Source organism: Felis catus, chromosome D1, assembly GCF_018350175.1.
Source record: "Felis catus isolate Fca126 chromosome D1, F.catus_Fca126_mat1.0, whole genome shotgun sequence".
Taxonomy (NCBI): Eukaryota; Metazoa; Chordata; class Mammalia; order Carnivora; family Felidae; genus Felis; species Felis catus.
The window spans coordinates 55,668,238-55,681,545 of record NC_058377.1 but is presented as its reverse complement, the minus strand read 5'-3'; the positions used below and the strand labels follow the sequence as shown (position 1 = coordinate 55,681,545).

At 55.8% G+C, this 13,308-nt stretch overlaps 2 protein-coding genes across 2 annotated transcripts in view; both read right to left on the bottom strand.

The window, feature by feature from the left end:
• The window catches only part of LRRC32 (leucine rich repeat containing 32), a 28,768-nt gene extending 25,116 nt beyond the window's left edge, over positions 1-3,652 (bottom strand). Inside the window, exon 1 of the mRNA XM_019811772.2 lies at positions 3,546-3,652. The gene's annotated coding sequence lies outside the window, so the exon portion shown is untranslated. The remainder of the gene's footprint in view (positions 1-3,545) is intronic.
• Positions 3,653-3,868: 216 nt separating this feature from the next.
• Positions 3,869-13,308, bottom strand: part of LOC101099582 (guanylate cyclase D-like) — a 35,955-nt gene continuing 26,515 nt past the window's right edge. The window contains exons 16-20 of the mRNA XM_045038087.1: positions 10,745-10,919; positions 9,638-9,736; positions 8,707-8,801; positions 8,302-8,387; positions 3,869-4,222 (exon numbers count right to left, since the gene is read on the bottom strand). Coding sequence (XP_044894022.1) covers positions 4,114-4,222; positions 8,302-8,387; positions 8,707-8,801; positions 9,638-9,736; positions 10,745-10,919 — 564 coding nt within the window. The 3' untranslated portion in view covers positions 3,869-4,113. The remainder of the gene's footprint in view (positions 4,223-8,301; positions 8,388-8,706; positions 8,802-9,637; positions 9,737-10,744; positions 10,920-13,308) is intronic.

The window sequence follows — 13,308 nt, the reverse complement described above, 5'->3', positions numbered from 1 at the left end:
ACAGCCTTTGAATAAATCAAACCTCGATCTTCGTGCAGGTAGATTTCCTTAAAGTGGGGTTCACCTGCCACCACAGTGGCCTCCTCTACCTCCCCTGCCCTGTTATATTTGTTCTCCTTCTGGGGTCACAGAAAGAGGGTTTAGACCCAGTCCTGCCCCCAGTCTGCAGGGACAGAGCTGGACAAGGTGGTTGGGGGGGGGGGCCGAGGGGCAGAGGAGGTGCCCCTCCTGCAGTATGCAGGGGTGAGGGGATGGTTTCCAGGAAGGCTTCCTGGAGGAGGCAGCAAGGGAACAGAGGTGTGGAGGGTGAGGAGGAGCTGGCCAGAAGGAGTAGGAAGCAGAGGGACTAGGGAAGATCATTCAGGCTAGTGTAGGGGTGGAGGTAAGAGCATCTGTAGCAGTAGAAGGGGTGGTGGTGAGGAGAGACAGGGCAGACAGGAGAGCCACGGACTGACACACTGCCCACACATGGCACGCAGGATCCTAACTCAGCAGTAGACTACACGAGCCCTGTGCAGAGAACATCCGAGGAGGAGAGCTCGGGGGGGGGGGGGGGGGGAGGGCAGGAGAGCTCAGGAGCTAGCATTGCAGGAGGGGAGATTGCTCGCTGACAGCCTGTGGGCTAACTAGTTCTTTAGTTTGTTAGTTCATCGGTTCACCATCCCGCTGCACACCTCCATCTGGGCTTTGGGCTAAAGGAATGAACTTGATACGGTTCCTGCCGTCAAGTGAGGGTCGGGCATGGCAACTAATCATTGCCTATCGAGGGTGCCTTGGGAAAGGGTTTCAGGAGGAGGTGGCTTTTAGGTGGGCTTTGAAGGATGTTTGGGAGTCTGCCAGATGTTGAAAAAAAGGGTAGGGTCATGTAGGTGGAGGAAACAGCCAGAGCAGGATGTGGCATCGCTCTGGGTTTGGGGAAGGGTAAGCCGTCTGTCATGACCAGAGAGTTGAGTGGGAGGGGCAGGGGAGGTGAAGCCAGCACGAGTAGACGAACACCAGGCTAAAGCATTTGGCTTTTCCAAGGAGTCTGTCCTAAATCGTGCCTGCCCGAAGAACACTGCACCCAGCCGTTCCAGACCACCGGAGCCTGCAAAGACCTTCTGGAGCCCCGTGGTGGTGCCTGCCACCATGAGAACTCCTCTCCCTAGAGGAACCAGGAGCCTTCCGTTGCTGGAAACCGACCAAGGGACAGGAACATGGCCCCAGGCTGATGGCGAAGGTGGAGGACTTCATGGGGACCAGCCGGCACTGGCTCGTCATAAGACGAGGGTGAGCCCCTGAAAGCCCCCTGAGCCTCATCAGGAAGGTTTTGTCCTCACCCCCCACTCACAGAAAAGCCATGCCCTCTGGAGCCCCCTCTGGGAGCTTTTCAGGGACGATCGCTATTTCCCTGGGCTTTTGTAGCACTGTGTAATCGCCTCAGATCAGAAGACACATAGAGGCTGGCGTGGACAAGTCGCTTCACCCCTCTGAGCCTCTGTTTCCTCATCTAGAAAGTGGGCACATAACTCCTGTCTTGGTGAGTGTTGTGGCTGAGACAACGTACATGGAAGCTCCGGGCACAGGGCCTGGCCCACAGCAGGAAGCAGTGAGTGTGGAATAAATCAGCGCTAACATCTCCCAGCACCGAAGAAACTGGCCCAGGCCCGGGCACAGGCATGATGTAGGAGCCAGGCGGGCACTGGCCTTCTGCCTCGGTGACCTTGTCCCCAGCTGCTGAGGGAAGGGTGGGGAGAGGTGAGGACCACAGTGTGGGGGGCCTCTATTCATCTGCAGTGTGTCAGCTTTGGAGACAGTGTTCCCTCCCGGGGCCCCAGGCCTGCCTCGCAGGGTCTGAGCAGGGGCCTCGGGGACCAGAGCTGCCTCAGCCCTTCTCAGCATGGGCAGCTCAAGGGCGGGCAGTGGGACAAGGGCTACTCTCCCCACATCACCATTCTGGGGGGCCCAAGAGCAAGGAGACCCAGGGCCGGATCCAGGCACAGTCTGACATATACCCCACACATGTACAAGGCATGCACTTGGACGCACCCCCCAAATGCGGGCGCACGTCGTGTGCACAGACACAAATATGTGGAGATCTGCCGCTGCTCCCAGACTTTGGTGACCAGCCACACACGCTCGGACACATAACATACACAGCTAAAGCAGGGTACGTGCAGACACAGCAAGGCCCACGCAGACACAGATGCACACACACAGACCCATACGTGCGTATACATGCGCACTGACAACATGCACAGGGACACCCATAGACAAGCACACACATGCGGACGCAGACGCACGCACAGGAACGGGGTCAGTCGCCCGCCCAGAGCCCTTTTAACTCCAACATCCACATAATGCACATGAAGCCATGTGGGGCTGTTCACACACATGTGCACGCTTTCACAGCTGTTGTCCCCTCTGACCCAACAGCATCTCTATAAGGCAGGCACGGCAGGGGCCTGGTCTCCGCTGTGCAGTGAGCAGCTAAGGGTACAGAGAGACCCCCTGCCCGGGTCATGGTAAGAAACCAGAATCCTGAATTCTGGTCTCCTGGGTCTGCCCTGCACACCAGGCCTCCACGGACCCACACGTGTGCTCATGGAAACTGTGTTCGCAAAGCCTCAGACCCGGAGGGACCTCGCGGTCACCTAAAGATGGGAGAAAATTCATAGGCTGAACGTGAGCCACAGAGTTCAGTAGGGGACCCACTGAACTTCTGTCCCGCCACCAACACGGCTGCGTGCAGGTGCAGACGCGGTCGTGCACAAAGCCGTGGGCTTGTCCCACAGCTGGTGCGTGCAGGTCCTCCTTCCTGAACACCGCTGCAGCCTTGTTTGGCTGAACGCACTGTCCCCAGGAGCTCAGGGTGACTGGCCAGGTTCTGCATTTCAGGAAGCTGAGGTGTAAAAAGGTTAGGCCCAAAGCCATGTAGGTTGGGAGTTCAGGAGTGGCATCTCCCAAAGCTGAGTCTAGCACTTTCCACACAGCAGCTAATGGCCCCATTCGCACCTCATCCATGGGCCTCTCACATCTCCTCTCTTGCTCCTGTGTGTGCATGGGAGTGCGCGTGCGTGCGCGAGCGCGCACACACACACACACACACACACGCAGCCTCTGTGAGCACAGCCCCCACCAGAGTATTTTTCCAATGACCCCCAGTTCCGTGTAGTGCCAGCTCTTCCTCCCGAGGGGTCTTTTGAAGAAGGACAAGTTTGTTTAGGGCTGAACCTGCTCCCTGGCCCCTGGCCCTCTCCCCTCAGTCAGGGAAATGAATTCCACCTGCGCCAGTCCGCCTGCTCTGAAATCAGCCTCAGGGGTTTGGTGAGCAACTCTTTGATGTTAGAAGCCGCTTTAATGAGTTGGTTTGGGTTTGTTTGCTTTTTTTCCTGTAAGACAGAAGTCTCATTTTCCTAAGAACTAAGGAATTATCACTTCGCTCCCCTTCTTTCCCCTGAGATTCTGGGAGCCCAAGACCTAGACTCCCAACGCAGTGCTCTCAGATACCCAAAGGGTTAGGCAGGCTAGGGCAGGAGAGGAAGGGAAGGGGGCGGCATACTTACAGCGTTTGCTGCGGTCGAGCCCTGTCTTGGGAACAAGTCTTACGCGGGCCTCGTCGACACCCATTTTAGGGATGGCAAAAGTCTCCGTCCTCGGAGACGACAGACCGCCCGGCTGAGTCTGGGGCCCTCCTCTGCCTGGCGCCAGCTCCTGGTCCCCGTCTTTCCCTGTGGCAGCTGTGCCACTTGGGGCACATGACCTCCTCCCGCTGGGCCCAGGCACTTGGGCTATACAGTGGGAACAGTGTTCTCCATGTGAGGAATAATAAGCCCTATGATAACAAGATCTCAGAGTCCCAACGATTTGTCAAGAACAAAGCACGGCGTGAAAGGGAGGGAATAATTCTATTTTTATTGTTTTTGTATCAAGAGGCAAGTTTGCCCGTAGGATTCATACTGGAATGCATCAGTTAATATCGCTCTAGGGCACTTCTTAACGAGCACTCTGCTGGCTTTCAGGTCGCTGGGCAAGAGCATTCTCTGCAGGGACTGGAGTAGAAGGAGGGTTTGGGGGTACGTAGGCACAAGAGTTTCTGGGCTGGGACAGGCCCCTGCCCCACTGTTTTCCTCCTCAGGGCCCAGCGAAGGCCTGACCCGAGCTCCTGGGCCTGGCCATACCCTGGCGCGCTTTGGCAAAGGCCACCTTGATTTCTTGGTTTATGAGGTCCTGCCAGGGATCCCTAGGGGGAAAGAAGAAACAAGAAGAATAAAACTACCATCCAGAACAACAGTGGTGGGCGTTGAGCGCCCCCAGCTGCTTACGGGGAGCCGCTTCTGCTTCTGCGCCTTCCCCTGATCCCGGCAGCAGCCCCGCCACGGGCATACCCCGGACCAGGCTCATGGAGGTGAAGAGTTGTAGAGACTCCTTTGCATGTGGGGCTCCGTGTCCAGCCTCCCAGGAGACGGGGAGCCAGCCCCAGGTCTGTCCCCTGCTCCAGATGTGAGCTTGGGAAGCCAGAATGCCAAGGGCCGAGGGGCTCTGTGGATCTTGAGGTACGAGGCAAATCTGGGTTAGGGACACTGGGCCCCGACCATGCACACTCTTTCGTTTTCTTATTTGCTTCCCATACATGTCTGGAGAACGGTAGGTTAGGGTTATGACCTTTGCACGGAGAAGAGAACAAAGGCTCTCAGTGACAGCCAGAGCCTCACATCAACCTGGCAGGGGACACTTTTGAGCCTGGTTGACAGACGTAGAGGGAAGAGAAGCGACCATTCTGCGGAGCGTCTCTGTGACACGTGACAGGAGGCACTTCCGTGGGCACTGCTGCTGTGGCCGTACCAACACATGGAAGGGGGCTTCGTCCCCTTCCCCTCATCTTCACTGGCTCCCAAATACACCAAGGTAAAAGGCATCCCAAACACCCCCAAATACACGAAGGTAAATGGCTTCTGTAGCTACGGCAAATACGGACAGTAAGGATAAAAGCATCTTTAGAAAACTTGGCTTTAAAAAAAAAATCAAGTTACAGTATCTTGCTGAAGTAAGAATTTGGAAACTGCCTTTTCCCCCCTTTTTAAAGTTATTTATGTATGGGGTGCCTGGGTGGCGCAGTCGGTTAAGCGTCCGACTTCAGCCAGGTGACAATCTTGCGGTCTGTGAGTTCGAGCCCTGCGTCGGGCTCTGGGCTGATGGCTCAGAGCCTGGAGCCTGTTCCGATTCTGTGTCTCCCTCTCTCTCTGCCCCTCCCCCGTTCATGCTCTGTCTCTCTCTGTCCCAAAAATAAATAAACATTGAAAAAAAAAATTAAAAAAAAAATAAAGTTATTTGTGTATTTATTTTTAGAGAGACAGAGAGAAGGAGAGAATCCCGTGTCTGTATATCTGTTGGTCTGTCTGTGATCTCATCTCCAGCCACGCAGAGGGGCACGTGGGGGCATTTCCACGTGTGCATGTACCGGAGGCCCACGACAGGTGTGTGCCCACTTATGTGCGTGGGCCCCATGTGTCCGCATGCTGGGTCTGATTCGGGGGGCCTAGGTGGGTGGCGATTCTCCCCTGCCTGCCCGAAGGCCTCGGAGGCTCCCAAGTCAGGTGGAGTTCACGGGGACTAATCTCAGCTCTCTTCCCTCCCTGAGCCAAGAAGATGAAAACGTTTCTGGCACTTTCTAAAGTTTCCGTCAGGGAGTGGGAAAGTCATCAGCTGAGCGAGCTCAGGATGACAAATGTTCGCCAGACCTGCCATTCCACTCCCAGGATGGGGTGGGCCAGGGGTCAGATGGAAGCCGTCGGGAGCTTGAGAGCTCACCTTCCCGGGGTCCCGGCACTGGGAGACCCGTGGGTGCATCAGACGGCCAGATCTCTTGGGGCTTGTGTGAGCAGGGGAACGTTCCATAAATGAATCGAAAAAACAAGAGTCAGGAAGCAGCAAGTGCTATGGGGAGGCAGTGCCGGGAGATGGGAAGGAGGTGACAGCAGGGCTTTCTTCAGCATGTGTGAGCAGAGCCGCCTCGTGAAGGAGTGGCATCAATGCCGAGGCCTGCAGGATGGGAAGGGACCACGCCAGGGCATTTCGTTACAGGGGATAGCAAGAGCAAAGGCCCTGAGGTTAGAGGGCAGCTCAGCGTGTTTTGCGGCAATGGCAAGGAGGCCCTGAGGAGCGGGTGGTGTGCCGTGGAAGGTGGCCAGGGAGCCAAGGCCAGGGGCAGGGGCAGGCCCAAAGGAGTGGGCCTCCAGGGTAGCATGAAAGAGTTCCGGCCTGAGCCTCAGAGCAGTAGAAAGACCTAGAGGGTCTGTTCAGTAAACAGGGGGCTTGCCTATTGATCATGTTGGTGTTCGTCTTAAGAGCTCCCTCTGGCTGCCAGGTGGGGGGCGGAGGGGCACAGCGGATGGGGGGCGGCCCCTGCCCGGGCCAGGAGAGAGGTGCCAAAGCCAAGCCCCCAGGTGGAGCTGTGATGGAGGCAGGGCTGCTGGGAAACGTCCTCCACCTTTCTGACTGAGGATGGCGAGGCCACCCACCACGAGAGAGCCCTGGAGGAGGGCCAGACTGCCAGGTGAAGCTCCAGAAGGATCTTGCTGAGGGACAGCAAGAGTTGTACAACCCAGAGCTCGGAGGGGAGGCGGGGCCAAGGCCCATGATGGATGTCATCAGCATCTGGATGGGAAGGGAACCCCTGCATTTCAGAGTCCAGGGCTGGCCAGCTGGCGGGGAGCCTGCGAAGGGTCAGTTGGAGAGGAAGGAGCACAGCTGGGGAGCCAGGGAGGCCTGGGGCATATTTCCGGGAAGAGGGAAATATTTCTGGCAAAGGGGAAATGCTGTCGAGCAGTCAAGTTGAGAACTAAAACTGCCCACGGATCTAGTGACATGGATGGAGGTCACTGGTGACCACAGAGTCTTCTGGGCGCGTGGGAGTGGAAGTCAGACTGCGGGGGCTGGGCAGGGAGTGGTGGGTGAGGAAGTGAAGTCAGCGTTAGCAGACGGGCCTTCTGAGAAGTACCGCTCCCCACGGGGGCGGGAGTGGGGGGCGCCTGGAAGGCTGTGAGGCAGAGGAGGCTTGCTCTTTGAGGGGCAAGAGAGGTGGGCTGGAGCAGGGGACCCTCATGGACGAGAAAAGGCCACAAAGGGCCACGGCTGTCCTCCTGGGGATGGGTGAGCCAGGGAGCTATGGCACATGGGAAGGCCCCAGGCCATACCCTGTTCCTGTCCCCACACTGCTGTCCCAGCACACTGTCTGCACAGAAACTGGGCTGCATGGAGACGTTTATGTGAGCGTAAGCTGGTTCTGCACCCAGGAGCTGGGGTGTCCTTGGAAAAAGGGTGCACCTGTGTGTCCTGTACTCTGGCCAATACCCCAGTGTGTGCCTACCCACCCCCTCCCCTGTCCTACAATGCTGGACCCCGCTCTGTGTATGTCCCGCGCATTTCTTGTCTTTGAGAGATGGAAGGGGGGCAGCCTTGGGTGGGGGGCCATCCCGGAGGAGGTGAGAGGAGCCAGTTGGAAGTTCTGGTGATGGAAAACCCTGGGCGGGAAGCTCCAACATGCTGGTGCTGCTTAGTGGGGCTCAGCTTCCACACCTGTGGTCCCCAGGACCTTTCCAGTTCTAGGAAACTGTCATTTTCAGCCACCGGTAACACCCGTGCGCCCTGCCCTCGGCCCCCTGTGGACCCTTCTACTGCTTGAATGGAAGGGAGTGAGAAGAGCACATTGCAGTGGAGCCCTATTGCTTTCCTCGCCACCCCACCCCCATTGCCCTCTGGGAAGGACGCAGGGTCGTGGAGGACAGGGGACAAAGGGAAGGGCCAAACTGCCAGCCAGGCACAAGCTCTCTGAGGATCTTACTCACTTGGCCCCTAAAGTGTGAGTGTCCTTTCATCTATAGATTCCTCATCTGCAGAAACAGTCCGAATTGACATCAAACGCCCAGTAACTCTTTACCAAGGCTCCCAATGGGGAGACGGTCACGCGCCCAGCACCGAGGGAAAGGCCGACCCAACCATCGCACGCCCGCATGTTGCGATCCCGATGCCGTCACTGCGAATGTGTGTTTATAAAGGGCTCTGAACCCTACGGACAGCACAGACCAGAATGAGAAATTATCCAGACACCGTGACCTCATCCACAACAAACGCATCAGCAACAGGCTAGCAGCAGCGGTCTCTCGGGACTGGAAAGAGGTAACTATTTAATCGTGAAAGAATTCTGTATTTTCCAAGTTTTCCGCATTGGGCAGGTAATAATACGCTTATGATCAGAAAAATAACAAATATCAAATTTCAAACAAAAGACGCAGCGCTCTGCGGGCAATTCCTCTTACTCACCCAGGTTTGATGTTCAGCGGGGTGGGGAGGGGCCTGGGGAAGCCTGCCTTCCCCACCAGCCAGTAGGTCTCCTCTTTGCCCTTCCCCTGGAGGAGAGAGGAAAGGGGACTGAGCACGCCTTGGGCAGGGAGTGAGGCCGGAGGAAAGGGCGCAGATCCAGACAGCTCTGGAGAAGCGACTTCTCCATCCCGGCCCTTCTTCTTATGAGGAGTCAAAGAGGGAGTGGCTCCCGGGAAGAAATATATTTTTTTTAGAATTTGGGGAGTGATTAAGACACGTAAAGGCGATCGGCTCTATCCTTGACTCCAAGCAGGCATTTCCTTCTCTATCAGATGAGTGAGAATCTGTCCCGCTGCCCCCAAACACTGGATTTTCCATCAATGCCAGGAAAGAGAGTCCCCTCACCTTTAGCTCAGTCTGGCCTCTGATGTCAACTGTGTAGCCTTCATCCAGGCTGAGCAGCGTCTGGACTGTGCTTCTGTTGACATGAATCCTGTATGCTAGCCAGAGAGGTAGTAATCTAGTCACCACCAGGTGGCAGCATACCTAGTGTTTCGTAGTATCAAGACCCGTAACGGCCCCCAGTTCCAGCCAGTAATACACCCAGTTCTGATTCATACGGCACCCTTCACCTAACCTTCCTGTCCCTCTGGTAGACCAGAGGCCTCACTAGGGACCTCAAAGAAAAGTGGATTCCATAGATTGAGCGTTAAGAGGGACTCACGATGAAGTCAGAATGTCTAGGAATGTAATTTTTAGTGATAGGCAAGTCAATGAAGACGGAGTCAGAGGGACAAGCAGTCATTTTCTTTCAAGAGCAGGACTCCCCGGTAGGGCCACTGCATCTAGTCACGCAGGACGTGTCGAAACGACGTTAGGGAGCAGACAACTCGTGCAGCTAGAAGCACGCGTCCCAGGACTTCAGATTTGACAGCTAGTCTAACCAAGCCATCAGTGTGGCCTCTGATGCCAGCAAGGGCCTAAAGTGACATTGAAAAATCGAGAGGGGTCTCCTCATTGTAAAGGTGTGGAAACCCAGGCCTAGAGGAAGAGTATTTTCAAGGACAAGCCGGTGGCAGAAGGGGCTAGGACCCAGGTTTCCTGCCTCCCGAGTCATTGTTTCCTCTCGGCTAATTCTCTCACGAGATCATCCCAAAAGCCCCATGGAAAGTTACAAGAACCAGCGACCTACGTGATCTCCTTACAGTTGTGTCATTGACAAGTAAGGTACACTGCCACCAGGTGGTGATTTGGTTCCTAAGCACTCTTTCAAACAGCCAGGCTGCAGGGGTCACTGAGAGTCCTTACCCAGGCAAGATAGAAATATAACACTCACGCAGTCCTGTGGACTCCATCCGGGATGCGGTGTTCACAGTGTCACCAAAGAGGCAGTACCGAGGCATGGTGAGACCGACGACCCCTGCCACACAGGGCCCTGAAACTCAAATGTGTCCGGTGAGCGCCAGGAGGTCCTGGACCCAAGGGAAGTTCCCACGACAGTTTGCCCTTGCCCACCCCCTCTGCTGTCAACACATCCTGGGTTCCAGCTGGGGGGTGAAGATGAAGCTATATGGAGTCTCCAGTGACACCCAGAGAAGAGAGGATATTGGTGCCAGTCTCTGTGCCAGGGGTGGCGGTGGGCACACGGATAAATCAGAGCCAGTGTTTGCTCTTGGGGAACTCCCAGCCTGGTGGGGGAGACGTGTAAACTGTGATCGATGTTGTCAAATGGAGGCACCAGAGCTGTGCTGGCCCCAGAAGGGAGTCTGACCCAGCCCAGAGGACTTCCTGGAGGAGGCAGTGCATGAGCTATGTCTTGAAGGATGAGAAAATGAGGGGGCAGGGCATGGCAGGTGCCAAGGCACAGAGGCAGAGAGCCCACGGGTCTGAGGGAAGCGGCAAGCAGCTGAGTCTGGATAGGACGGCAAGTAGGAAGTGGTGGGAGATGATGTCGGAGGGCATAACAAGGGCCTGGGAGGCTGGGGCGGGGGTGGGGAGGGGGGTGCGGGGACAGGAATTTGGCCTTTATCCTGCAGGTGAAACCATGGAGGTAGGAAGGGGTGGGGACCTGAGAAGGATGCCCCAAGGTCTCTCCTAGACCCATCCCAGCAAACGTTTAGTCGTTTGCAGAACCACAGAAGGTCTCTGTCCTGCCTCTCCTATCAGACTATCAGCTCGTCAATATGAACTCAAAATAGCTTTGACAGATGCTGAGACAAAATGTGTGTGTGTGTGTATGAAACCGAGCATCACAGATTCTTTAACTTATAACATCTTAGAACCTTCAAATAATAGAAGAACAAAAGGAATGTAAAATTTTCTATCCTAGCGTTTTAGGATCTCGGAATTCTAGAAGCACACCCTTGGGGTTGCCCCAGCCAATGCCCCTGGAATGATTGGGAGGTTGACGTGGCCCGTCGCCCCCACAGCCCCCAGTTCGTACCTGAGTGCAGACCAGCCCGGATGTAAATGGGTACATCGGGCGCGTGCCTCATCCGGAAGCCTCTCACAGAGCTGAGGATGTCCAGGGCCATGTTGGCGATCTCGGCCGCGTGCCGGCTCCCGTTGCGCCGGGGCAGCCCTGAGGCCACCATGTAGGCATCCCCGATGGTCTCCACCTAGAAGTCACAGCCTTCACGCTCCAGTGCAAGAACACGCTCTCCTTGGACCGTCCCAGCTCACACAAGGCCCTTCTGGGGAGCCCTGACCCACCCCTCAAGTCTCTGGCCCACAGCGTCGTCTCTACCAGGCCTCCCGTCCCAGGTGCTCTAGCGGCACTTAGATCTGCACGCTTCACATCGCCTTGGTCTGAACTGCAGTTGACCGCGGCTATCTGGGCTTCTCTGGCCCCGGGCCATGAGCCCGTTGGCATCGGACCTGGGCGCCCCGTCTGCACAAGGCCACAGCAGCAGATCAGGACTTCATCTGGAGAGGAATACATGTATATTGGATGCATGTACACCCCAGGGGGTTGGAAAATAAGTATACCTAGTATGCCTTCCAAGGTGTACTAGGAAAAAAATGTAGGTGGTAGAATCCTACAGATGCGGGTTCAATCCCTGGCTCTGCCATTTACCTTGGGCAGACCACTTCACTTGTGCGAGCCTGTTTCCTCTTAGGTGGAATGCATATGAAAGATAAAGTGTTGAAAGAACTCGGCTCTGGGTACCAGAGGGGAGGTGGGCAGGGGGATGGGTGAAACAGGTGATGGGGGTGAAGGAGGGCACTTGTGATGAGCACCGGGTGACGTATGGAAGTGCCGAATCACTAACTTCTACACCCAAAACTGATATTACACTGTATGTTACCCAAAAAAAATTTTTACAAAGGACTAGGCTCATCATAGATGCTCAGTGGATGGAGACTTCCATCAGCATCGCCATCATCAGCATCCTTTCCTTGGCTGATGGTTGTGGGGATGAAAGAATCCCACAGTCTCAGAAGGGCTTTGAGGGCCACCCGCCTGCCTCTTCAGTGGCTGGCCTGGCCTGCTTACACGTCTTGATGCGAAGGCCCCCCTTCTAGAGGTGGCTGCTTTTCCCTCTAGGCAACTCTGACTTTCAAAAGTTGAGTGGAATAGAAACCTGCCTTCCACCCGCTGCTCTCAGCTCTAGCTCCTGAACTCTAGCCACGAAGGGTTCCCAGGCACCTTCTTTCTTCCGAAGGCCCTGTTCCAGCTACTGGGGATACAGATGTGCACCGTGGCCCTCCTCCCTGCCACAGGCCAGGCCAGCCAAGGTGAAGATGGTGACTCTACCCTCCAAGTCTTCCCCTCTCCAGGATGAAGAGCCCAGCTCCTGCACTGCCTCTCCCAAAGCCAGCAAATGCTGGCACCTCCCGGACCTGGGGAGCAGGTCCTGGCCGGCTCTCAACATCTGCTCTCCCTTGGCACCTGGTGTGCAAATAATCATAATCATAATCATAATCATAATCATAATCATAATCAATACTTCCCCTGACCATAGGGGGCACTGCAACTCAATAAATCTCTTACACAACATTTGCTGTAGACTGTGCCTTACTACCCATGTTCCCCAAACCTCTCCCTCACCCTCCCAGGCGATCTCTACCCCACCGCCAGGAAGTGATCTGCCCTAATCATGCCACATTCTGTTTAGATACTTAAATTTGCTCCCTGTGGCCTGGCAGTCAGGGACTCCTGTGATCTGCAGAATTTCCTGACGAAATGCTAACGGTCACTCCTCGTTCCCCATGCTTCCACCAATGGGAACCTTTCTGCTGTCCGCAGAGACACTCAGGGCTTGCTCGATGGCCTGGTCCCCCTGCCCGAAATGCTCTCTCTCAGTCCCTGTTTGTCGAGATCCAAGCCCTCCATCAGCCCAGCTCACACTTCGTGGAGTCCCTAAAATCTTCCTGGTCACCAGATGTTTCCCTCCTCTGGGCCGTGAGCCCCGTCTGCCTCCCCATCACCTGCGGTTGTCCACCCTGCACTTGGGGGCTGGCGGTGAACGTGGCAGGGGTCGGGCACATGACTATGCCCCACTGTGTACATTTTCCCAAAGGAGAAAGACCTCCCACCCCATGCGCCAGGAGGGAAAAATATGAGCGAGCCCTGGCTTTCCCTCTGCCCACCCACCTCTTCCCACAGGAGGAAGAACCCATTATCTGATTGGCAAGATCAAAAGGACGAAGCGCTTACATACTGGTATAGCAGTTATCACATGCCAGACGTCGTTCCAAGTCCTTTACAAACATCAATTCGTTAGACCTTCACAAGAATTCTGTGAGGTAGGCACCATGACCATTCCCATTCTGCAGGTGGACATCGGGCCGGAGGATTGAGCCACTTGCCCATGTCACACAGTGCAGATGTGACCTTAATCAGTCTAGCCCCAGAGCCCGTAGGCTGTGCTGCCTCTTGGTACGCATGGCTTGCGCCCCTTCTCTCTCTCTTTTGGGGACAGTGCCTGCTGTGTGGGGTTTTCCTCGGCGACTGCCCTGCACGTGGTCAGCACCTGTGCGTAGGTCAGTCTGGCCTCCCAGAGG